This window comes from Dipteris shenzhenensis, chromosome 8, assembly GCF_047967505.1.
Source record: "Dipteris shenzhenensis isolate YYH24624 ecotype China chromosome 8, Dip_SZ_1.0, whole genome shotgun sequence".
Classification (NCBI taxonomy): Eukaryota; Viridiplantae; Streptophyta; class Polypodiopsida; order Gleicheniales; family Dipteridaceae; genus Dipteris; species Dipteris shenzhenensis.
In genome coordinates, this window is record NC_141603.1 from 32,710,712 (window position 1) to 32,737,886 (window position 27,175).

At 46.4% G+C, this 27,175-nt stretch overlaps 1 protein-coding gene across 2 annotated transcripts in view; it reads left to right on the top strand.

Moving 5' to 3' along the window:
• The window catches only part of LOC147899396 (uncharacterized), a 103,138-nt gene that overhangs the window by 66,036 nt on the left and 9,927 nt on the right, over positions 1 to 27,175 (top strand). For both annotated transcript variants that reach the window (XR_015541397.1, XM_087377891.1), the window contains exons 11-13: positions 10,884 to 10,969; positions 11,139 to 11,751; positions 11,913 to 11,990. Coding sequence is in view for 1 of the 2 variants with exons in the window: in XM_087377891.1 (XP_087234017.1) it covers positions 10,884 to 10,969; positions 11,139 to 11,751; positions 11,913 to 11,990 (777 nt within the window). In the remaining variant the exon portion in view is untranslated. The remainder of the gene's footprint in view (positions 1 to 10,883; positions 10,970 to 11,138; positions 11,752 to 11,912; positions 11,991 to 27,175) is intronic.

Sequence of the window (27,175 nt, forward strand, 5' to 3'; positions counted from 1 at the left end):
TCGTCTCTACAATCCTACTTCTTGCAAGATTTTTGTGAGTAGAGATGTTATATTCTCTGAAAATTCAGCACATACACATGCTGAATTTAATATTCCAGCTTCTTCAGATGATGTTTTTGAGGGGATGCTTCCTATAGCATTTGGTTCCCCAGTTGAGGCTCATGTTGAAAATCAGAATTTACAGCAACCTCCTCCTGATCCACATGCCCCGATTCAGCCACCGGCTGATTTTGTACCTCCACAGGGTGTGGATGAAGTTGTCAGGCAAGAGGTTCAAGAGATACACGCAGCCAAAACAGTCCCGAATTGGTTGCTATAGACTCTCGGGAGAGTAGACTTGAGGCCCCATTGCCTGGCAGGACTCGTAGTGCAGTAAGGCATGTGGGGGGGGCTCTTTCAGTTGAGACAGCTTATGCAGGGACTCTTCTTGATGATGGAGGAACCTGACTCTTTTGAAAGGATAATGTGCATTGGATGCATGCCATGCACAATGAATTGCAGTCCATAGAGAAAAATCAGACTTGGGATGTTGTGGATTTGCCACCAAGTAAGCATGCCATTGGTACCAAGTGGGTTTGCAATGTGAAAAGGAAGCCAGATGGGTCAATTGACAGGTAGAAGGCAAGGCTGGTTGCCAAAGGCTATGCACAGAAGAAGGGCATAGATTACGAGCTTTATATGGGCTGAAGCAAGCCCCACGTGCATGGTATGCCAAGATAGATGCATTCCTGGCAAGTAAGGGATTACCCAATAGTCCCACAAAAAGCACCCTCTACATCAAGAAGGATGGGGTGGGATATTTTAGTCATCATTCTTTATGTAGATGACATGTTGCTCATAGGGTCAAATGAGGATATAATTGCAGATTTCAAAGCTGAGTTGAAAGCTGAATTTGACATGATAGATTTGGGCATGTTAAATTTTTATTTGGGGATCTAGTTTATACAAGACAAGCGTGGCATCGTTATGTCTCAATCCAAGTATGTGCGGAAACTCTTGGATAGGTTCAACATGCATGATTGTAAGCCTATTGCCACTCACATGGAGCCGGGGCTGAAGCTTACTATGTATGATGCATGTGAATCAGTGGATGTCACACTTTACAGCCAGGCTGTTGGATGCCTCATATACTTGTGCAATACTAGGCCCGATATTCAGTATGCAGTATCTCAGGTGAGTAGATATATGCACAGCCCAAAGACAACACATTCGCAAGCTCTAAAACGCATCTTCAGATATTTGCAAGGCACAAAGTCTTTTGGCTTGATGTTTCCCAGGGGGGTGACTTGCAGATGCATGCTTACAGTGATTTAGATTGGGCTGGAGACTATGATACCAGGCAGTCTACTAGTAGTAATTGTTTCTTTTTGGGCAACGCTTGCATTTCTTGGCTGAGTAAGAAGCAATGTACAGTGGCTACTTCCTCATGTGAAGCTAAGTACAGGGCAGCTTTCACAGTGACAGTTGAGTGTGTTTGGCTGCGACATTTGTTCGCTGATCTTCGTCTCCTCCAATTCTCACTGATAGTCAGAGTGCTATAGCAGTGGCAAAGAATCTTGTGTTTCATGCTCGCACGAAGCACATTGAGGTTCATTATCATTATGTCAGAGAGAAGTTGCATGCAGGGGAGATCAGTATGATCTGTGTGTCAACACATGACAATGTTGCAGACATCTTCACCAAAGCACTTCCACGTGAGAAGTTTGAGGCATTTCACAGTGCCCTAAACTTATCTCCTTTTGGTGATTGATCACTACCTTGTACACCACATTGGCACTGCAAGGGGGTGTTAGAATTATTATTATATTCTAGGCAGTGGCCAATGTAATGTAATAAGTGGGTTAGGGGCACTTTTCCCTCTTAGAGGTTTTTCCTCCTAACCACGGTCTAATCTCTAACTACAATTAGTGATTAGATAGGGTTTTGTCACTTAGACAAAACCCTTATCTCTTTCTTTGTACTTCACTTAAGTCACTTTAGTTTCTACACATCTTGGGAGTGAACTACGTTCAGCTCACTCTCCATCTTGCTCACTCTTGCTCTTGCATTTTCTCACACCAAGTTGCTCTATTTCTTTTCTTCCAGTGCGCTTCGTTCATATGAGGGGGAAGGGAGAAGAAGAATCAAAGGTCTAGATTATTTCAGTTCAACAGTCCCTTCTAGGAATCTTGCCTCCTCAAATATAGGGCTGCCTTCCCCGCCCTTAAAATGAGGGGAATAAAGCACTAGTGTCAGTGCAAGCAGCCAAGTCAATGGCCATGTAGACATCGTACAACCATTTAGGCAGCCGTGCGCAATCAGCAATCAGCACACAGTCAACAGGCAGTCAGCGCCACGTCATCTCAGGTCAAAGAACACGGAGTTGACTTTTGGTCAAAAGTCAACTCGTCGACTTTTTGATCAACGTTGACTTTTTGACCGACCAGGTCGACGGTCGGCGTTGACCAAGTCGGCCAGGCTGACCTATCAGCCTATAAAAGAGAAGCCTCATTCTTCATCTACTCCTCAGGCCTTCAAGCCTTCAGAGCAGCAAGAGTCAGGCCTCCCTGCAACTCCTCTAGGTAGTTTGGTCTTCTAGTTTTGCAGTGAGGGTTTCAGTCCCTTCATATAGTTGTATTTAGCCCTTTGGGCATTCATTATTCAGTTGTATCTATTTCCTCTTCGGAGGTCCACCATATTCTTTCCCTTTGATTCTCTCACTCACATCCACAGCTCACTTTGTGTATTGAGTGCATCATCTTACAGTTGCAGTTAGTATGGGGCAGGAGAGAGAGTGAGGATAGTCTATCTCCCGCTACATTGGTATTAGAGCTTCAATTTTCTTTCCTGAGATAGGGAGGGTCAATTTAGGGGCAGCTCTATGGTTTTATGGTCCAGACAAGATCCGGCAAGGATACCATGAGCACTAGTGAGCAGTCCAACACCGGGGGGGGTGAGGGTTCAGTGCCTCAACCGCCACCACCACCACCACCACCACCACAGAATCCTGCGGACACTTCCATGTCTGCCATGACAGCCGTGTTGCAGGCTATGATGCAGATGCAGTAGCAACAGTCCGAGGCTCTCTTTATCCGCATGACCCAGCTTTAGGAGATGCGGGAAGATCGTGAGCAGGCCGCCAGAGAGTGCGAAAGGCTAGCTCGGGAGGCCAAAGAAGAATGCGATCGAGAGGCTTGAGAAGCCAAGAAGAACGCGATCGAGAGGCTCGAGAAGCAAGAGACGAACGCGATTGAGAGGCTCAAGAAGCCAAGGAACTCTGAGACCGTGCGGACTTCCACCTCTAGCCAAGCCTTCTTTTCCAGGGAAGCTCAACTTCACACGGTACGATGGTAAACAGGAACCCTTAGTGTTGACTTCATGGCTCAATCAGTTCGAAAGTTATTTTTCAGTGATGCCTACGAAGGACAATGAGCGGTGCATCCTAGCATCCATGCACCTCACAGGCGAGGTGGTCACCTGGTGGCTCAAGTGGGAGAAGGACCACTATGATGCAGACGAGGAGACACCTCTCTATAGCTGGACGAAATTCGTGAAAGATCTTCAATCATGGTTCATGCCACCGCAGTACTTGGATAGGCTCCAGAGTCAGTTCTTCGAGCTACGCCAGGGAGACACCGAGACGGTGAATCATATTGGCAATAAGTTCACTCATGTGTTTATACAGTTGCAATTGGAGGACAGTCTGAAGCTGAGCAAATTTTCTCCATGGGCTGCGTACAAACATTCAGTGGTATATCATAAGTTTCAGGCCATAGGATTATGAGTGTGCATATGAGCTTGCTCAGAATTTTGAGCTCATGCACAAGGGTCAAGGATCTAAGCAAGTCAACAGTAAGAAGTCCCAAGATTCCACAACAGGTGATGGTGGGAATGGGCAGTAGAAGAAGAGCTGGATGGCGAAGGATAGCGGGTACTTGGATACAGCGACACGAGCACTCTATGCCAAGGAGAACTGATGCTTCCATTGTCATGTGCCGGGCCATAATAAGAAAGATTGCCTGCATTACCAAAAGCTTCTAACAGCAGGAGCCGTGTCAAGTGGTTCAGCAACAATAGCTTCAATAACCTTAGTAGTAATTGAGGAGCTTGATGAACAACAGACTACAGGGACAACCTCAGTAGTCATCCAAGAGCTTCAAGCTCAGCAAAAGGGGGAGCCTCGCCAGTTTCCCAATATGTTCCAGTTTTATGGACAGGTCGACGGTGGTCAAAAGGTCCTTATCCTAGCAGATGTAGGCAGTTCTGAGGACATCATCTCCACCAAAGCAGCTCAAAAGGCTCAGTTGCCTCTTACACCAATGGAACCAATGACCTTGAATGGTGCATTTCCAGGGCAGCAGATTGAGAGCCACATGTAGGTAGCCTCAGCCACTCTGAAGATCTCAGGGTGGGTACATAGTCGGTCACTCAGGGTCGCATCTACTCAGGCAGCGGAGGTCATCTTGGGAGCACGATGGTGGCACCAGTTCGAAGTTCGACCAGATTATCAGCACCAAGGCTTGGATGTCAAAATCCCAAGCCATGGGTCCAAGTTCATCTATTGGAGTAAGGGTGTTCCACCTCGATCTCTGATATCAATCATTCAAGGGGTTCGAGGCCGGCGCTAACAAGAGACGGTATACGGTAGGATACAATGTTACAACAGGATATAGTATTACAGCAGGCAACAGGGTTACACCAAGATCAGGATGCCTCTCTCAAACCCGGTCTTTCTCCATCCCTATCACCTATATGCACCGAGGAAAACCACAGGGAGCAGCATCCTGGAATATTAACCCACAGCAAATATCCATACCAGAAGTCAGCACCAGATCCAGGCATTCAGTACTTGTAGATCAGGATTCATGAGTTCAGCAACCATTTTTCGGATTCAAGAACAAGGCATTCGGATCAGGATTTATCATCCAGGTATACCACAGACAGTCACCTCCGTCAACATGATGGGAAGCCTCTTTCGTACCCTAGTTCGAGTTCAGTAGAAGGGGATGTCACGAGCATCCACACGCCCGTGGCCATGCTAGCTAGTGCCAGCACAGGCAGCCAAGTCAACGGCCACGTAGACGTCTGTACAACCATTCAGGCAGCCCTGCGCAATCAGCAATCAGCACACAGTCAACAGGCAGTCAGCGCCACGTCATCGCAGGTCAAAGTGTTAGAAAATACCCAACAGACGGTACACGCAGCGGAAGACTTATAGTAATGCCCAGGAGCTCACACAGTGTGCGGTGAGGATGTGGAATCACAAACTTCTTTACTTATGTGCATTCAATAGATGTGCAGACTCATCAATAGAAAATGAACCAGCTAGATAGAGAAACCACCAAAATATATATTTCCGTCCAAAACTATGGACACAATACAAAAGAGATATATCTAGAGTCCCACCAATGGTGTGGTCCTCTGATCTAACCACAAGGTCCTTCTCCTATCTACCGGCTATCTCTAGACTCGAGTCCGCGTGCTCCACCTTGAGCGTCTGTAGACTTTCCGTCCAGAATGATCCTCTCCACCTTACTGCCTGTGAATCAGCCTAGGTGGGCTGCCTCTAAAGCTCAGTCTGCAGCTCCTTCAGGGTCACCTTCACCTCCTGTGTATAGGTCCAAGGCTTGCCTTCTTGCTGCTCCTGTCTGCTGTCAGAAGGCTGCTCCAGAGAATGTGATCACAACACCTTGCTGCCCTAGAAGACAGCCAAGGTCCAGCCTCTAGAAACTCAGTCTGCAGCTCACCTGCAACTCTCCTTCACCCCCAGTGTGAGGCCCAAGGGAGTGGCTCCTGGCTGCTCCTGTCTGCTCCTGCTTTTGCTGAACTGTTGGAGAATTAATGGGGCATGAAGCCCCTCCTTTTATAGGGCTCTAGGCCCCCCTTGAACCAACCAACCAGCCAGCCCTAAATGGGCCGACTGGCTGGTCTGTAGCAGCCCTAACCAACCGACCAGTTGGTTGGCTGGTTGGCTGCCTATCCAGCCCTATTTAGGGCCCTTTGCTGGCCCTTTGTTCCATGCAGGGCCCAGCCCCTTTGCTGCTGCTGTCCTGCCACGTGCCAGCCCTGCTTGCAGGCCATAGACCTGCCCATATACTTTGCCAAGGACCCCGTCATGCAAGCACCTCTGCCAGGCCCTTTCCAGCCACGCGTCCTGCGCCGTACTGCTCCGTACATCCTCCTGATGTCATCGCGCCTTTCATAGGGTCCTGCTGCAGTCCACTGAGTGCCTCATGCCAGGCCTGATCCAAGACACTGTGTCCCCGCCATCTTCCTGCACATGAGCTGCTCCTGATGCAGCCTTTCATCCTTGGGATACCCCACCAACCATGAATGCTCCAGATCTGTCCCAGATCCACACATCCAGGTAATCTCTCTTTGGGCACATCCTGCCCTAGGTCTCCCTCCCCCACGCTCTCCTCATTTGGGGGCTTACAGATGGGGAGGTGACCTTTCCAACACCCCCTCTCGCCGACACATCTTGGCCCAATGCCAACACGTCGATGAAGATGCTCCAGTAACTCCCTGGTCGTAGCCCTCTGGAACTTTTCGGTGTCAAAATCTTTTCCTGGCTTTTCATCCAGTGGCTCCTGCTCGATGAGGTCCGGTTCCACTTCCGCACACCATCCTGGTACACAGGTCCATCTCTGGTAGCACCTCCTGGCACCACCCCCTTCAGTCACGTTCCCGCCTTCGTATTCGAGCAACCCAGCCTCCACGATCTTCCAGTTGTCCCCCTCATAATGAGTGAACAACCTGGAGTCTTCCAGGCACCATGCTCTGAGGGTCTGTTTCAACCTGTTCTTCTTTTGGCAAGGTCTGCAACAAAAGTACATCTTCAGATCACCTGGACTGCGAACTTTAAACGCACCTAACTGAAGCTGAGTCACCCTCCTTCTCGCAAGGATACAATCCTCCAGTCGTGGAAGTCGATTCCCAAGAGCTTCTGAATTAGGGTCGTCCTTCAGCAAGGTCCCTGCCTTCAGGCTCCCACACTTGTGAGCCTTCTACTTGGGCTTTGATACCATGTTAGAAAATACCCAACAGAGGGTACACGCAGCGGAAGACTTATAGTAATGCCCAGGAGCTCACACAGTGTGCGGTGTGGGTGTGGAATCACAAACTTCTTTACTTATGTGCATTCAATAGATGTGCAGACTCATCAATAAACAATGAACCAGCCAGATATAAAAGACACCAAAATATATATTTCTGTCCAAAACTATGGACACAAGACAAAAGAGATAGATCTAGAGTCCCACCAATGGTGTGGTCCTCTGATCTAACCACAAGGTCCTTCTCCTATCTGCCGGCTATCTCTAGACTCGAGTCCGCGTGCTTCACCTCGAGCCTCTGTAGACTTTCCGTCCAGAACGATCCTCTCCACCTTACTGCCTGTGAATCAGCCTAGGTGGGCTGCCTCTCAAGCTCAGTCTGCAGCTCCTTCAGGGTCACCTTCACCTCCTGTGTATAGGTCCAAGGCTTGCCTTCTTGCTGCTCATGTCTGCTGTCAGAAGGCTGCTCCAGAGAATATGGTCACAACACCTTGCCGCCCTTGAAGACAGCCAAGGTCCAGCGGCTAGGAACTCAGTCTGTAGCTCACCTTCAACTCTCCTTCACCCCCAGTGTGAGGCCCAAGGGAGTGGCTCCTGGCTGCTCCTGTCTGCTCCTGCTTTTGCTGAACTGTTGGATAATTAATGGGGCATGAAGCCCCTCCTTTTATAGGGCTCAAGGCCCCCCTTGAACCAACCGACCAGCCAGCCCTAAATGGGCCGACTGGCTGGTCTGTAGCAGCCCTAACCAACCGACCAGTTGGTTGGCTGGTTGGCTGCCTATCCAGCCCTATTTAGGGACCTTTGCTGGCCCTTTGTTCCATGCAGGGCCCAGCCCCTTTGCTGCTGCTGTCCTGCCACGTGCCAGCCCTGCTTGCAGGCTATAGACCTGCCCATATACTTTGCCAAGGACCCCGTCATGCAAGCGCCTCTGCCAGGCCCTTTCCAGCCACGTGTCCTGCGCCGTACTGCTCCGTACATCTTGCTGATGTCATTGCGCTTCATAGGGTCCTGCTGCAGTCCACTGAGTGCCTCATGCCAGGCTTGATCCAAGACACTGTGTCCCCGCCATCTTCCTGCACATGAGCTGCTCCTGATGCAGCCTTTCATCCTTGGGATACCCCACCAACCATGAATGCTCCAGATCTGTCCCAGATCCACACATCCAGGTAATCTCTCTTTGGGCACATCCTGCCCTAGGTCTCCCTCCCCCACGCTCTCCTCATTTGGGGGCTTACAGATGGGGAGGTGACCTTTCCAACACAAAGAACACATAGTTGACTTTTGGTCAAAAGTCAACGTGTTGACTTTTTGACCGACCAAGTCAACGGTCGGCGTTGACCAAGTCGGCCAGGCTGACCTATCAGCCTATAAAAGGGCAGCCTAAGTCAACGGTCGGCGTTGATCAAGTCGGCCAGGCTGACCTATCAGCCTATAAAAGGGCAGCCTTTGGCCCTCATTCTTCATCCACTCCTCAGGCCTTCAAGCCTTCAAAGCAGCAAGAGTCAGGCCTCCCCGCAGCAGAGCAGGAGGGTAGCTTCAGCCTCTTCAGGGATCTAGTGAGGATTCACCTCCTCTAGGTAGTCTGGTCTTCTAGTTTTGCAGTGAGGGTTTCAGTCCCTCCATACAGTTGTATTCAGCCCTTTGGGCATTCATTATTCAGTTGTATCTATTTCCTCTTCGGAGGTCCACTATATTCTCTCCCTCTGATTCTCTCACTCACATCCACAGCGCACTTTGTGTATTGAGTGCATCATCTTGCAATTGCAGTTAGTATTGGGTAGGAGAGAGAGTGAGGATAGTCTATCTCCCGCTACAGCACTCTCCAAATCCTACAACACGTGTTAGCCTTTCGCAACCTAAAAGCTACCTCATTGCATGGAATGGACCATAATACCTGGGAGACAGCTTGGAATATACTTTTCCTTTGCCCTTTAGCTTTATGAGCCTAGCCTATTCAAACTTTAGAGGGCGAATGGCCCATTCGCCCCATTGGAGGTTAATTGCTCTTCTATGTTTTTTGTGCCTCTCACAAGATCTTTCAATTGCTGTTCAGTCTTGGCTGAATGCTCTCTTGAGATCCCTGACATACTGATCAGCTTCGAATATTTCATCTTTAGTCCTCAAGATATGTGGTAAAATCACTTTCCCATAAATCACCTCAAACGGGGCTTTTCATGTGGAATTGTGGACAATGTTGTTGTATGCAAACTCCACCGGTGGGAGGTACTGTTCCCACTCTAATTTCGGATTAAATCAAGCACTGTAGAGTTGCCTATTGCACTTTGGCCCTCTGTTTGGGGATGAAAGACGAGGAAAAATCCAACTTAGTCCCCATGTTATCAAATAGGGCTCTCCAGAATAGGTTGGTCATCCTAGGGTCTCTATCAGCTAGATTTAGATTCTCGTTTGGGAGACACTAAAATGAAATCGTTTAGACTTCACAAGCTGTTGTAGCTTGAATGAAGAGATTTGGACTACTTTTTGATTAGCCTCCTCCTTTAGTGCTAGCCTTCGTCATGGCTGAGTTTGCCCTTCACCTCCGGAGTGCCGACAGAAACTCAATACGAAGACTTTGTATGAATGGATGCTCAAGTATGTGTGGGTGTGTGGATTTGTATGTGTGAGAGCATACTTTTATACTATGGTCTACACCCACTGTTGGGCACTGATGACGTCAGTGGGGATGTCATAGTAGCTAGTTCCTGCTATGCGTGATGGAGTTTATGGTTTTCAATCTGATGAGTGACTCTCGTGAGATTGAAACTGCACTATGTTGTGTTTTTAGAGGATGAGTTTGGGAATGTTCCTGGATTCATCTAGGTATACACCCACTGTTGGCGCTGATGACGTCAGTGGGGATGTCATAGTAGCTAGTCCCTGCTATGCTTGATGGAGTTTATGGTTTTCAATCTTATGAGTGACTATCGTAAGATAATTGCACTATGTTGTGTTTTTAGAGGATGAGTTTGGGAATGTTCCTGGATTCATCTAGGTATAGACTATGGACTTAGGCATACCATGGTGCTTAAAGACTTGTGCTAGAAATACCTTGGCCATACGATCTGCCTCCACACATGTATGAAATGTGTCTACTTGCTGAATCTATGGATGATAATCCATATCCCATCATTCCCATGCCTTGATCTTTGAAGGTCAAAAATAAAATCGATAGCTATACTTTCCTAGGGTGCTTGGGGTACTGGTAAGGGCACCAGCAGGCCAGATGTCTTGTGCCTATCATACTTCACCTTTTGACAAACCAAGCATTTTGAAACAAACTTGATGTATATCTTTTTGCATTCGTGGCCAAAAGAAATATATTTCCAAAGCTTGGGTGGTGGAAGCCATATTCCGGGTGACACATAAACAATCATCCCTCATCTTGATTGAGTGTTTTGTTGCAAAGAGAATGTTAGTAGAGTGCATCTAGCAAAGCAATGTGGCTCCTATGTTTGTTACTTCTCAAGCTGTAAAGTTTCATTTCCTTATCATTAGATAGCGGCGTGTCTCTCATCTGCTTTTTTGGACATAAACATCACACAAATATGTATGAGAACAAGTTCTAACTTGTGTTAGATAAATGCGACTCATTTCAGTATTCATCTATGAATGTACTGTTTGACTGTCCAAAGGAGTGCAATTATTGGCAGCATGGCAGATTTAATCACTTTTGGGGTTTTTACTAGCAGTTTATTTATTGTATGCCTTCTTGTTTTTAGTCATTTTACCTTTATATTTGGTGTGATTTCTTGGTGTCTTGAATCTAGGTTATGAAGAGTTAGAGCCATAACTTGTCTTGGATGTTGCTCTTTAATTGTGTTACTTCTTGGTGTTTGAGTGTGGTTGCAGGTATTTCATGCCTTGTTAGCTGACTACGAGCAAAACACGTATGGTCCCACAAAATGGAGAAAGCTGGTGAAATTTTTGCAGCAAAGGTTGGAGCTAAAGTGTCAAGATTTGATGCTAATACAACTCAAATGGAGATGAAGTAAAACCTAGAAATGATTAACTTAAGGATTTGCACACGCTATCATGTTTGTGAGAAGGCTATGAATCTAAAACTTTGCCATTGTTGTTCTCTGAATCTTCTGTTTTGCATGGCAGCTTAGAAGGCCCATTGTCTGATCTTATCAAGAAGTGGAATGATCAAAAGACTGCTGATAGTTCATCTCTCCAGTTGAAATGTCGGTCACTTGAGGACAGATTGGTGCTGCTTGGGAAGCAGTTAGATTCTGCTCAGAGGGATGCCCAGGAATGGAAGAGGAGGTTTGAAGTCCTAGGGTCAGAACACAAGTCTTCTTGTGAAGCATCTGATTCAAGATACAGTCTTCTTCAGAATAAGTACAGTGTGTTGGAGGAGAGATCTGCAACCCTTTCTCACCAACTAGAACTTTCACGAAAGGAAGCTTCAGATTGGAGGAACAAATACGATCAGATGCTATCGTCTCGTAGGGCAGAAGAAAATCGCATCAATGGAGAAATTGCAGCTCTGAAGAGCAGATGCAGCTCTGCAGAGGCAAGGCTGGCTGCTGCTAGAGAGCAGGCCGAGGCTGCCAAAGAAGAGGCATCTGAATGGAAAAGAAAGCATGATGCTGCTTTAAAAGACTCTCGGGTCTCTATAGAGAAGGCCACAGTTATTCAAGAGCGAGCTACTAAGCAAGCCCAGGCACGGGAAGATTCACTGAGGGCAGACTTTGCATCAACAATGGCATTAAAGGTATGGTCTTGCATGGTTGCAGCATCTGAAGTACTGTAGGTGGATTCTGAAATTACTTATTGTGTGCTCATGCACTATGCCTCTGAATTATCGATGCAGTTCAATTCGTGTTCTGAGCTGATGTGCCACAGGGCATGTCCTAACTGATATTTGGTTTACAGGAAAAGGAGCTGAGTAATGCACACAGTAAAGCAGAGAATGCTGAGAAGCTGTTGGCTGGTTTGAATGCGCGCCTCAAGGTCAAGATTGAGCTCATATATTTGCAACACCCATAATTGCATGTGTACTCTGCTAATGTGTGTGTGCATGTGCGTGCATGCATGCATGTGTGTGTGTGTGTGTGTGTGTGTGGTGTATGTGTGTGTGTGTGTGTGTCAGAGAGCGACGGAGAGAGAGTGTAGCCCGCGCCGCCTGCTCCAGCCTGCGCCGCCCGCTCCAACCTGCGCCGCCTGCTCCCCCTGTGCCGCCTTGCTCCAGCTCGCGCTGCCCTGCCCTTGCTCGTGCCACCCTGCTTCCGTCTGCTTACCCTACGCAGCCTGCTCTCTCTTCTTTTTCCTTCTTGTTTTATATCTCCTACCTTTCACTTTCTGGTCTCTTCTTCCTCCCTATGGCTTCAGATGCTGCTATCTTAACTACCTATGTGCGCAAGGAGCGCACACAAGAGGTTAAAAGACGCTGTCCTGATCTCACTTCAGACGCAAGTATGGATTTAGAGGCCCAATATGTCTTTGATACTCTCAAGGATGACTTCCTTCAATCTCGCCAGGATTGGAGCAAGCCTGTTCCCCAGGTTACCTATAAATTGCAGCTACCATCCTTGGTGCAGCCACTTAAGAAGCTTGCCCACACTGCAGTCATTATCTTTTTTCCGGGAAAGATACCATCTGCCAATGATGTTGCGCAATGGATTCAGTCCATCCTCGGAGGCTCTTTTGTGGAGGGAGTGTACTTTGCCTCTCGTGGGTTTTATGAAGTTCACCTCACCGATGCTTTGCAGAAACAGCGTGTGCTTGAATTTTCTCCTTTGTTTTATGGCCGGCAAATGGTGCATGCTATGCCATGGTCCCCTAACAAGGACTATCAAAGTCTCATTCGGCATCACTGTCCTGTTTGGGTGGAGGTAGTTAATTTCCCAGACTATATGCGAGAAGAACTGCCCGGATTGGCTGCTGCACTGGGCCAAGTTATCTGCCCTCCTCGCCCTGCTGGGAATTGTAATAGATTCTGTATATTGTGGGACACGGATACCCCTACTCTCCCCTCCATTGCAGTGGAGGTTGAAGGTTTGCCGATGGGGCAAAAGTACTTTGAATTGAAATGGGGAATTTTCGCAGGTGCCTGTTTTTCATGCCATAAGTAAGGGCATTTGGCCTCTGAACGCCCTACTGTCTTGCATCCTCCTCCAGCCACTGCCATACCTCCTCCAATGGTTCAGCCAGCTCGTAAGCAAGAGACTATTGGGTCTAAGAATCAGGATAAAAATGCCTCTAAAGCTGGAAAAGTGGCTTCACAAATCCCAGCCATATTCAAAGCCAAGGACAAAGGTAAAGAGAAAGAGAAGGCTCCTGATATTGATGGCTTTTTACAGCCCAAGCGGGTTCTCAGGCAAAGACCCCTTCAATCTCGCCACTGGGATGCATCTACTCCTACTCCAGGCCAAGCTTCTACCTCAGCCACTCCCTCGCCCTTACTCAATTGGGTTGGAGTCCTTAAAAAACATATTCCTGTCTGTGAATCTGAGGAAGGGCTATCTTTTGACCCAGGGAAGGAAGGGCTGCAGCCCATGATGGCAGATGATTAGCACTCTTTGGTTGTACATTCTTGGCCCTTTCCTTTGTATATATCCTCATGCCTGATAAACTTCTCTGCGTTACTTTCAATGTACAGGGTCTCTGCAATCCCTCTAAGTGGAGGTTAGTGTGGAATTATGTTTTAACCAGGCAGCCAGACATTCTCTGTTTGCAAGAACATAACCAGCATTCTATGGCAGGCCAAGTTGGCCATTTTGGGGGTTATGATATTCACTATGCAGGTACTAAGCTTTTCTCGGGTCTATGCATATTGGTCAGACATGAGCTGCAGCCCCAGCTTGCCTTTAATGACTGTGATGGCAGATGGATGGTGATTCAATGTGATGTCAATGGTGATATTTGGGAATTTGCCTCGGTTTATGCTTCACAAACTTCTGCCTCCAGAGCCTCCATGTGGCATGCTATTGCTTCTTACCCATGGCGATCTTGTGCTCTTCTTGGTGGAGACTTTAATAACTCCCCCATGTCTTCTGACAATACTACTCAAAGATCTCATATGATCCCTTGTGAAAAGCAATCATGGGAAGAATTACTCACCACGACACATGCGCAAGATTTATGGACAGCCATGCACACTGGAATTGGGGGCTACACCTATCATCATAATGCCTTTACTAACTACTGGGCTCGCCTAGATAGATGGTATTTACTGCAGGCTCAGCAATATACAGATTTCTGCCTTCATATTGAGATTGATCATTCCCTTGGTCTCTCTGACCATGCTCCTTTATGGCTGCACATTCAGTTTGGTCAGCCCTGGGATGACATGCCCTTGCATTCCATTCGGATGAAACATATCAATAAAGGCTATCTGCAGCATGCACATTTTCAACAATTGATCCGACATGCCATAATTCCCCTTGCAGCACATATCCATTATGACAGTAATTTTGCATGGCAACGCCTTGTGGACAGGCTTCAGCATGCCATACATGAATATGGGAGTCATTTCATGCTTGATTGGAGAGCTAAAGTTCGGCATGCTAAAGCAGTGGTTCAATCTTTGACTGTACTTTTTCAGATGCAGCCCCTTTCTTCCCAACAAATGGACACTCTCGCTCAGTCAAAAGCTCTTTTGCAAGCTAATGACCGACGTAAATTGGCCAAGTGGCAGGTTCGGGCAAGGATGACTCAATTTTTGGATAAAGGATGCTCTTCTAAATCCTTTTTTCAAGGGTTACATGCTTTCAGGAGAAAGACATCTTGCCTCAGAGTCCGCAAACGGGATGGGGAATGGACTCGGTCTTTCTCAGAGCTTCAACATGAATGCTTTTCTTATTTTCAGAAGCTATTTGCACCCCCTGATACTACTTCTTTGCAAGAATTACAAGCTCGGGAGATTCTTTTGCATCAAGTGCATCCCATTATCAACCCACAGGAAGCTCTCAAACTGGATATGCCTTTCACTGATAAGGAGCTTGATGATGCCTTGTCTCATCTTAGCCCTGGTAAGGCTCCGGGGTATGATGGTCTCACAGTGGAGTTTTTCTTACACTTTTGGGAGGATCTTAAAGGTGTCATCCTACAAATGATTAATAACTCTTGGCACACAGGAGTACTCCCCTCCTCATGGAAGCATGGCATAGTTAAACTCATTCCCAAGAGGAAATTGTGTGAGCATCTTATGGATTGGAGGCCCATCACATTGATGCCCGTTATTTACAAACTCTTTGCTAAAATGCTAGTGCACCGCCTTCATCAAGTGCTCTATGAGGGCTTGCATCCTTTGCAATATGGTTTCGTCCCTCGGAGGCAGATTCATGATAATATTGGCAATGCTCTCATGGCTATTGAATATGCAAAATATTCTGAACAGGATGTTTTTATTATGCAAGTGGACTTTGCCAAAGCTTTTGACACGGTCAACTGGGACTTTATCTCACAAACAATGGCTAAGATGGGCTTCGGGCCAAAAATGGCTAATGTCATCTACTGTTTATATGCTGGCTCTACAGCCCAATGCATCCTTGGAAATCATCTTTCGCAATCTTGGTCCTTGGGTCGTTCGGTCCGACAAGGATGTCCACTCAGTGCCCTGTTGTATGCCATTGCCACTCACCCACTTCTCTCATATTTGGATCATCTTACCGCACAAGGTCTTCTCACTGGTCTTCAGATTCCTGGAGCCCCTTCCTTTATTGCTCAGGCCTATGCAGATGATTCTTTTTTTATGCAACATAATTCTCCACAGCAGTTGAAGACTATTATGGACACTCTTTCTTCATATGGCCTGGCTGCTGGCATGAATGTTAATTTCGATAAATCTAGCCTCATACCGTTGCATTCATATGATTGGCATACTCTTCTATGGCCTGGGCACATTATGCAGCCCTGTGATGTGGTCCGCCATCTTGGTTACCCTATTGGCTGGCACATCACTAGGAAACAACAGTTAAAATGGATTTTTGATAAGCTTCATGCCAAACTCCATTATTGGAAGCTCTCCACTTGGCCACTCCATGTTAGGCTCCGGATTGTCCAGTCGATTATTATGGCTTATGTTCAGTATTATTTGCCTTTGATGCACTGGACTTCTCAAGACATTTCTGCCTTTATGTCTCATGCTATGGAACTGTTATGGAAAACAAAGTCTTCTGCTAAAGCTCTAAGACTTATGAGGATGACAAAAGTCTGTTCCCCAAGGATGCACGGTGGATTGAATGTGCTGAATATTGCGCACCATGTCTTAGCCAGGAAAATTCCTCTTCTACTCACCTTTTTTCGTCAGAAGCAGCCATGGACTCATATGCTTGCAACCATGTGCACGTCCTTACGTACTACTGCACATGGTGCCTGGATCACTGATTTTTGGGAGGTCATTTTGGGCAGATTTGTAGGCTCTATCCCGGGTTGCCCCTTTGCTACTTCACTTATTAGCGATTGGCAACAGGTCCTTTCGCATGCTCATTGGGCCCCTTCCGTTTTATCTCATGCCAATTCCCTTCGGCAAGAAAGTATTTATTGGAGTGCTGTTTTTGATCCTCCATTGGCCCTCCAAGAGCCGATTCGGGCATATAATCTCAGCAAATTGGGGATCAGGTGTATAAATGACGTTGTTGATGCTACTGGTCACATGCTTTCCTTCCCTCAAGCCATGGCTTCTTATCCACTAGCCATGCATCACAGGTTTATTTGGGGAAAAATTGCTGAATTACTGCAGCCTTTTCTTCCCATCCCTCCTTTATCTAACAGGGACCGATTACATGATTGGCAGTTACACCCGGTGGGCTCAAATTCTCGTCCTGTTCCTCTTCCTAACCTAACGGTCAGCACGACATACTCTTTCCTCCAGCCGTCACCATGGATTCACTTACATGCTAATTCTCTTTGGCATATGGCAAAATCACTTGCTTGGTGGCGAAAGACTCTCCGCAATTTATGGAGAAGCAAATTGCCTCTCAAGCAAAAGCTTTTCCTATGGCGTTGTCTTACAGGAACCTTATCCGTGGGGGTCACTCTGGCTCAACGAAGGATTGCATCTGCTTCCTGTCTTCGATGCATGGCCCCTTCTGAAACGGTGTCTCATTTGTTTTGGATGTGTTCCAGCACTAAGACCTTCTTATGCAAAATTTCCATGTCGCTTCGCCTTCGTTTCCCTAACTCACCTTTTGGGAAACATTTTTGGCTTTTTGGCAGACTTCTTGAAACCCTGGTCCATTACTCTTTATTTTTGAACTGGGTCAGATATTGGGCTTTTTGGACCATCTGGCAGGATCACAACATGCGATATTTTGGGAATCTGTTCTTGCAATCTTATGAATATTTCAGACTCTCCCTACGGCAATCTATCTATGATGCTTGCCATCAAGGAGATCTTCCTCAGTCATGCCTGGAAATAGTTTTTCTTTGCTTTTGATTTCCTGTTGAGGCTCTCTGCTTTTTTGAGACCCTCATGTAAATTTTGCTGATAATATGATCATGGATTTACCCCAAAAAAAAAAAAAAAAAGTGTGTGTGTGTGTGTGTGGTGTGTGTGTGTGTGTGGAGAGTGTGTGTGTGTTGGTGCCTTGAGGAGAGACGGTGAGCGACAGTGAGACGAAGGTACCCGCTAGGATTCTCCCCCTCCGTCCGTACGTCCGTACGATCGTCGTACGGACTCCCCCGGCGTGCAGGCCCGTACACCCCGTTGTCTTTTCGTACATACTGTACGTCCTTGTCAGCCCTGTTGTACGACTTCGCCATCTTCCGTACACCCAGCCTCCCCATACCACCCTGCTCTTTCCCGTACAATTCCGTACTTTTTTGTGAGCACCATCTGTCCGTACAGAATCCCTGTATTTCTTTTCCCACTTTCCGTACAGCTTTTCCCGTACAGCCAGTCTTTGTCCGTACAGTAACTTCCGTACATTTCCTCCCGTTGTTTCCTACAGACTATCCGTACAGGCTTTTCCGTACAGCTTATCCCTTCCGTACAGCCCCTCTGTGCAGCTTCTGCTGTACTGATCTGCATTTTCTCCCTGTGCCTCTCCGTTCGTTTTCTCTGTTTGCTTTGTCTTTCACTCTTTTTCTCTCTTGCCTTGCCATACCTCAATCATGGCTTCAGGTCCCGATGTCTGTACATATGCTAGAAAAGAAAGAACTACAGATGCCAAGCGTCGTCCTTCTCAGCCTGCTTCACAGGATGATGAGCTTACCATGGAGGCTCAATATGTGTTTGATACACTTAAGGATGACTTTCAGCAGTCACGACAGGAATGGGGCAAACCAGTTCCGGAGATCACATACAAATTGAAATTGCCCTCCCTTGTGAATCCTCTTAGAAAGCTATCTCAAACTGCGGTAATTATTTTCTTTCCAGGAAGAATTCCAGCCGCCAGTGATGTTGCGCAATGGATCAAGTCTATCCTTGGAGGATGTTTTGTTGAGGGTGTCTACTTTGCCTCCAGAGGATTTTATGAGGTGCATTTATCAGATGCTTTGTGCAAGCAGAGGCTCCTTGAGCTTTCTCCCCTTTTTTACGGGAAGCAGATGGTACATGCCATGCCTTGGTCCCCAAACAAGGACTACCAAAGTCTTATACGTCATCATCGTCCTGTATGGGTTGAGGTTGTTAACTTCCCGGACTATATGCATGAAGAATTGCCTGGCTTAGCTGCTTCATTGGGACAGGTCATTTGTCCTCCATGCCCCATGCAGGCAGAGGCTTTGCCTCTCTGATATCTTGTTTCATACTTATACTCTCCTGTATATATCTCTTTCATGCATCAAACACTTAAGTGCTTTACATACAATGTACAGAGCCTCTGCAATGTCTCAAAGTGGAGGCTTTTTTGGAATTATGTACATAAAATGCAGCCAGATATTGTTTGTTTGCAAGAGCATAATCAACACTCTAAGGCTGGTCATAATGATCACTTTGGCGGCTATGATATATATTATGCTGGTACCACTACCTACTCAGGGGTATGCATAATGGTCAGACATGAGCTGGAGCCCCAGCTAGCATTCAACGACAGCAGTGGCCGATGGATAGTCATACAATGTAATGTCAATGGTGACATTTTTGAGCTTGCATCAGTTTATGCCCCTCAAACCTCTGCCATGAGGGCTTCTCTATGGGATTCTTTAAGCAAATATCCATGGAGATCCAATGCATTTATCTGTGGAGATTTTAACAATTCTCCTCTGCTGAGAGATAACACCACTTCAAGATCTCATATGCTTTCATCGGAAAGACAGAAATGGGATAGCATGCTTTTTTCTGTGCAGGCTGAAGATTTATGGCTGCTTCTACAAGGGTCAGCGCCCGGATATACTTTTCATCATAATGCATATACTACATACTGGGCTAGGCTTGACAGATGGTATTTGTTCTATCCACAACAATATGCAGATTTTAGCCTTCATCTCCACATCGATTTCTCTTTGGGCTTATAGTATGTCTTCCTTTTGCTTTTCATAAAAGTTTTTGTTTACCTCTTTTTTCTTCTCTTTCATTTTCTCTTTTATTTTCTTTGTAGATTTTTGATCTTTAGAACAACAAAAAATTCTAAATTTGTATGATTGGACTTATTCTAGTCTTACAAAGGTATATATTCATCTCCACATCGATTTCTCTTTGGGCTTGTCAGATCATGCCCCATTATGGTTAAATCTGCAATTTGGTATGCCACTGGATGATTTGCCGACTCTCTCCAGCAGATTATTGCATGTTAATCAGGCTTACCTTTGACATCAACATTTCCAGCAAATGATTAGATTTGCAATTCATCCCTTGCTTTTGCATGCTCAGGAGGACATGAATTATGCTTGGGACAGCTTTGTCTCTCGTATACAGAATGTCATTAGGGAGTATGGAAACTGGCACATGGCTACATGGAGGAACGAGGTCAAATGGGCAAAAAGGACAGCACAACAGTTGACTGAATTTTCACAGTTAAGGCCTCTTTCTGAATCAGAAAATGATTCCCTCTCACAAGCCCGGATCAAACTGACTGATAATGATCAACGGAAATTGCACAAATGGCAGATTAGAGCAAGAATGAAGCCCCTTATGGATAAGGGCTGTTCATCCAAAGCCTTTTTCAAGGGACTGCATGCCACTCGAAAGAAAAACTCATGTCTAAGGGTGTAAGGAAGCTAGATGGCTCTTGGACGCACTCCTTCTCTGATCTCCAAGATGAATGCCAAAATTACTTCCACACACTGTTCTCTGCCCCTGGCCCCCCATCAAATCAAATGACTGATGCGCGGATTGAATTTCTTCAATATGTTTCTGGGATAGTGGAAATGGATGATGCTCTTTTATTTGAGAGACCTTTTACTGACACGGAACTTGATAATGCATTGTCCCATCTTGGCAAATACAAGTCCCCGGGCTGGGATGGTCTTACAGTGGAATTTTATATTTCTTTTTGGGATGATTTGAAAGATGTTCTTTTACAAATGATCAATGTTGCCTGGCAAGAAAATCAATTGCCACACCTTTGGAAGCATGGAATAATTAAACTTGTGCCCAAAAAAAATCTCTGTGATCGTATGTCAGATTGGAGGCCTATTACTTTGATGCCTGTAGTTTACAAACTCATTGCCAAAATGATTGTGTATAGGCTTCATGGGATACTGAATGCGGGCCTTCATCCTTATCAGTATGGGTTTGTGCCGCGAAGACAAATCTATGACAATATCTCCAATGCATTGACTGCAATTGAATATGCTAAGTACTCGAATCAAGATGTGCTCATATTGCAGGTAGATATTACTAAGGCATTTGACACTGTACAATGGGATTTTATCTCTCAAACCATGACAAAGCTGGGGTTTGGTCCCAAGATAGCAAATGCAATCTATTGGCTTTATTCTGGATCTACTTCCCAGTGCATTCTCGGAAGTCATCTATCTCGGTCATGGATATTGGGTAGATCAGTCCGACAGGGCTGCCCCCTTAGTGCTCTTTTCTATGCCATTGCGACTCATCCCCTATTGATGTATCTTGATCATCTTACAAATACAGGACAGATGACTGGTCTTAAAATCCCTGGGGCTGCATCTTTTTTGGCACAGGCATACGCTGATGATTCCTTCTTTATGCCACAGAATTCTCCTCGGGAAGTCAGCAAGTCAGCATGCTTATGACCACTCTCTGGTGGGCTGCGAAGATGTCTCGTATTTGTGTCTGTGGAGCTGTCTCGTGCTGTGGTGGGGGTCGCGGTCTCCTCGCTCTCAGAACTCTCTGAGCTATGTCCAGAGTGACTTCTCGTTTCTGTCGGTCCCCCCTGAGGAAGGTTGTGATAGGTCGGACCTCAATAGAGTGTACTCTGAGGACCCTCTGTCGCGCATCTGGTCTCTACGCCCCTCTCTAAGTGGTACCGCGTTGGTTGCTGATCCAGGCTTCTCTCATGTCGGCTAACTCCTCCAGTGTCTCCCGAGGTTGACTCAAACGTATATAAGTCTGTGACGCGTCGCTGTGTCTGATCATCTTCTATGTCATGTGATGGTCTGGCCATCCCTTGCTGCTCTCTGATCTGTTGCAGTAGTGTCTCCTTATGCTTACGCATCTCCATCATATAGAGCCCAATACAGACCTGGTCATGGAAATGGATCATCGTGATAAAAGGCTGAAGCCACTCTCCTCTAGGTAGAGACAGGGGTAGTGCCTCCCAGATCTCATAGTAGGCTGGGCAAACACAAAGAAAATGCTCCTTTGTCTCAGTTGCCCCCAGCATACATAACGTGCAGATCTGTTGCTCTCTGGGTATATTTGCTGCTCTCCCAGCCTCGATCCTCAGTTGATGGGACAAAACCTTCATTTGACCAATGGCAATCCTCAGTGCATGGGAGGCTTGTTTGTCCTTGAGATACTGGGGTCTGATGACGAATCCCTCCTCTGATACTCTCAAGAAGTGGTCGTGGTAGAACTGGGTATTGGTGGGGAGCTCTTGGTCCTCCCTCCAAGTCCGGGATGTATGAAGCTAAAGGTCTAACCGTATGATACAGTTGATCTCATCTCATGGGATGGACTCAAGAGACGCATCCATGTTATACTGAAAGGGGGGAGGCTTGTCCATCTGGATACCGTGCTTGGCAAGCCATATCTAATGCATGCATACCATGTGTCTGCCCCGATCTCTGCTAGCCATGTAGATGACTCTACGGCCAGCCTCGGAAGTCTCCTCGGAAGTCTCCAGTGGGGTAAGTCCCAGACTTTGTGGATGAAAGTCACTGTCTAGAAGATGGCATCAACCTGGAGAGGGGTCATGGCGAGCTCTGCTTATACTATCTCATGTGGGACTAAGGGCTTAGATCGGATCATCCTGGACCCCATCATCACCTGTAGCCTCTCGAAACTCCTCCAGTTTGTCCTCGGAATATCGCATCTCCAGAAGGGTGCTGCATACGTGGCAGTCGGTTGCACCAGTGTGTCAAAAAGCAAGCCCTTCATCGGTGGATCTTGGAAGTGTGCCTGGAAGCACTGTTGCTCTAGTCTAGCCAAAGCACTACGCCCTCGTGTGAGGCGTGCCTAGGCTGCATGGGTCATCGTGAAGATGGGCCCTGTGAAGACTGCTCCCAAATATGTGTATGACTGCACTATCTCTACTTGCTCGCCACGATAGGTGAAACTAAGTCGGCGAATCACTGCTCGTGAGGTGTTGAAGATCATAACCTTAGTTTTCCCAAGGTTGACCGTCAGGTCTCTCTCTCTCTCTCTCTCTCTCTCTCTCTCTCTCTCTCTCTCTCTTTCTCTGTGCAGAATACCTCTAATGCCTCCAGATCTCTCGGCAGCCCCTCTGTCGAAGAGGATATAAGGGTATCATCAGCGCATAGCAATATCTGTATGAGGAGATCACCCAGCAATGAACCCTCGCCTCCTAGGCAATCTATGAAAGATGTGATCTAATCGATGTATAGCCCAAAGAGAGTCGGTGATTATCCGTGAGAGAGCAGCAAGAGCAGAAAGAGAAGAGGAGAGAGAGGAGGGTGAATTGTGATGGTGTCGAACCAACGGGCAGGGCACACAAAGGGACTTGAAAATAGCAGTGTGGAATTGCAATGGTACCCTTTGGTCTGACCCAAGGGGATTCTCAGAGACATACACTAATCCCGTCATGATCTTCTACACCGAGACTAGAGAGAGGGCTGCCCACAGTGATAGGATACCAGCCCATAGGAAAGCCCCCGGTGTAGAAGATCATGCCGGGATTAGTGTATGTCATGAGAACCATGGAGGGGGGGTTGTAGGCCATTCTATGGGCTGGCTATCCAAAGGTGCTACTTATTCCTTGGTATGTGCCTTGTAGGCCTAGTTATAGTCAGTTAGGACTATTGGTACGATTAGTACATGTACCACCTAGGTCAGTTAGGACACTTAGTCTAGTTAGGGCAGTTAGCTCTAGAGTTTTGTTATGTTGGCTCCCCTTTGAGCCTCCACACTTATTGTTGCAGCATTTTCAATACAGCAGTTCGTTTTTGGCCTTCTATCACTCTTTTTCTGAGTTCCATTGCCTGCCATAGCCAACAGTGGTATGAGAGCAGGTTAGGGTTCCACCCTCTAGCCATTGGCAGCCTCCCCGAGCTTTTGTCCTCATCTTTGGAGCTGTTTTGGCAGTTTTTTCGAGCTGTACGGAAGCTTTTTGTCACATGTGTGGGCATTGAATGCTGTTCCGTACAGTTCCGTCGCCAAAAATCTTTTCTTTCTGGCTGCTGCTGCATTTTCGACTGCCACAAGTGCTCTTTTATCATCTGGCTCTGAATTTTCGGTGCATTTGAGCCTTCAGTCTTCGCACGTGTGGTGTACAGCCATCTGTATATATTGCATGTACTTGTCGCACGTGTGAGCCGTACAAGCCTGTAGTTGCTGTACGAACTGTGTCAGTGTCATTAAGTGCAGTACGGACTGTAGACAGGTTCATTTACTGCACTACAGTTGCTATTAAGGCTGTACGGAACCTGTACATTGTACGGACAGTGCATTTAAGGCTGTGTACAGAACTGACAGATATATTTAAGCTGTACGGAACTGTGTACAGAGCATTTAAGTCTCCCGTGTGAACTGTACGGCTCATTTACTGCTGTACGGACATTTTTGACAGTCATTGCTGCATTTATTGCTCTACTGTTGCAGTACGGACAGACATACATTGTTGAACAGTTTGCCTCGTGAAGCGTGCCTTCATTTCAACTTTTGGGACTGTTATTGCAGTCTTGTAGTGAAAGCCTTGAGGCTTGTGCAATCATCAGTTATGGCAGTTGAGAGTTGTATCTCTCATTTGCATTTCTCCATTGTGGTACTACTCGATTAGCATCAATGGCTAGCAACAAAGATGTCCTTTTGGGAATGCTTGGGGCTGATGACAAGCTTGATGGCAGCAATTATCCCATGTGGTCATACATGATGGGACATGTTTTGGTCGCCAAGAATCTATGGCATATTGTTTCAGGTTCTGAGGCCAAGCCTACACGTAATGCCACTTCTGTTGCTGCACTTATTGCCTCAGGTTCTTTTCAGGTGATGGTTTTAATGCTACTGCCAGAACACCTGTAGCTCCTGCTATAGGTACTTTGCTTCCTACATAGGAGTAGATTCAATGGGATGGTCGTGATGCCAAAGCACATGACTTGATTGCTCTTTCAGTGAAACAGGTTATTATCCCTCATATCCGGTCTTGCAAGACAACTAAGCAAGCACTTGCATCTTTGTATCAGGTGCGGAATGAGGTAAGGGTTGCCTATGTCCGCAAGCATTTGAAAGACTTGAAGCTTGAAGAGGGTGGTAACATGGATGCCTCTCTCAATAATGTGAAGGATTTGAAAGAGCAGTTGGCCAACATTGATGAGATTATGCCTGATTCTCAGCTTGTCTGGAATACCCTTGATGGGTTGCCTAATTCTTATCAAGGCTTTGCTACCACATTGAGGTCGGTTGCTGGGGGTGATGCCATTCATTTCTCATTTGACCAGCTAGTTGCTCTTCTTCTTCAAGAGGAGCAAAGTCATGCGAATTGCAATGCTTCTATGGCTAGTGATCAAGCCTTTGCTGCCCATCACAAACACAAAGGCAAAGGCAAGGGTTTAGTTGGTAAACCCTCTCACTCCCATGCTGATCATTCACATGGTGCTTCTTCTTCAATAGATGTAACTAATATAGGAAACCTGGGCATGATATTTCTAAGTGCAGGAAGCGCATTGCATCTGAAAAGAAGAAGAAAGAGTGTGGTCTTGCAGTATCTGGTTCTTCTAGTATAGAAGATCGACATGAGTCGCTAATTTTGCACAAGACCAGCATTGGTGGGCTTTCTTGGTACGGGGCTTTCCTGATGTTCATGATGCTTGCATGGCAGTTTCAAATGTTCATGATGCCTGGTTCTTTGATAGTGGTGCTAGCAAGCACATCACTTCCTGCAGGAAGTTATTCAGCTCATTAGAGCATACATCTAAGGGGGTAGTGTTACATGTGCCAATAATGAGTCGACATGAGTCGCTAATTTTGCACAAGACCAGCATTGGTGGGCTTTCTTGGTATGGGGCTTTCCTGATGTTCATGATGCTTGCATGGCAGTTTCAAATGTTCATGATGCCTGGTTCTTTGATAGTGGTGCTAGCAAGCACATCACTTCCTGCAGGAAGTTATTCAGCTCATTAGAGCATACATCTAAGGGGGTAGTGTCACATGTGCCAATAATGCATCATATACCGTGAAAGGTATTGGGCAAGTTGCTCTTACTTCTGTCTCTTGTGGTGTTGTCACTCTAGAGAATGTGCTTTATGTTCCAGGCATTTGTAAGAACCTCATTTCTATTTCAGCAATAGCTACATGTGGCTTTCAGGTTCTTTTTTATGGTGTTAGGTGTGCAGTGTATGATGCTACACGTGCCTTTACTATGGTCTTGATTGGCACATTGACTAGAGGTCTTTATAAACTTGATGCTTATGACAGATGTTTGGATGATGATGCTGCACTTACAGATGCACATGCCTTTGCTCTTGATTCTACCGTGGCAGATACCCATTTGTGGCATGAGAGGTTTAGACACCTCAATTTTGGAGCCTTGGTGAAGTTATATAAGGATGGTATGGTTGTTGATCTTCCCAAAATGCATATGCCTTCAAAGCATGTTTGTGAATCATGCTTGAGAGTTGGTGCTTCACGCAAGCTTTATCTGGTTCATAGTGATGTTTGTAGACCCATGAGGGTTGCAGCTCTTGGGGGCTTCTATTATTTTGTCACTTTTATTGATGACTTCACAGGTACACTTGGATTTTCGCCTTGAAATCCAAATTTGAGGTTTCTTCATGCTTCAAGCACTTTATTGCCTTGGCTGAGAGTGAGAGTGGGTTGCACATTGCTCACCTTAATACAGACAGGGGGGGTGAATACATGTCAAAGGAGTTTGCTGTTTTTTTGGCTTCCCGTGGCGTACATCATCGATGCACGGTGCTTTATACTCCTCACACAGAATCTTGTGGCTGAGCTCCGTGATGGAGATGGCGAGGTGCATGTTGAAAGGCAAACATTTGCCTAACAAGTTGTAGTTCGATGCCGTTCTTGTGTGCTAATTACATCTTGAACAGATGTCCCACAAAGGCATTGGAGACTATCACACCTTATGAGGCTTGGATGGGTTGTAAGCCTCACATTTCTCACATGAGGACTTTTGGATGCTTAGCCTTTGCTCATGTGTCTTCACAGACATGCACTAAGTTGGATGATAAAGTTGTCAAGTGCATTTTTATTGGGTATAGCTAAGAGAGAAAGGGCTATAAACTCTATTAGCCTTGCACGGGCAAGTGTTTTGTCAGTTGGGATGTTGTGTTTGATGAATCTTTCACTATGTCTTTGCTGGACTGTCAAAAACCCGATGTTGATGCCCCAAACATTTTTGACAGCTTGATGCCTTTGTTTCCATTCGATGCTCAGGATGATGTTCCATATGAGGTTGTACCTCCTCCATCTATTGGTCATTTGCAGCCACATGTGCAACCAAATATTCAGGCTGATATGCCTCTCATTGATCAAGCCCATTTGCACAGGGCTCTTGACCAGGAAAGAGCTGAAATCCAAGAGCCCAAAAAGGTTGCCCATTGGCTCCTTGACACATTAAAAGACAGCAAACAAGATACTCCTCTTCCAGCCTGTACTAGAGCAGCTGTCCGGAAAGAGCATGCTAGTTTTGTTG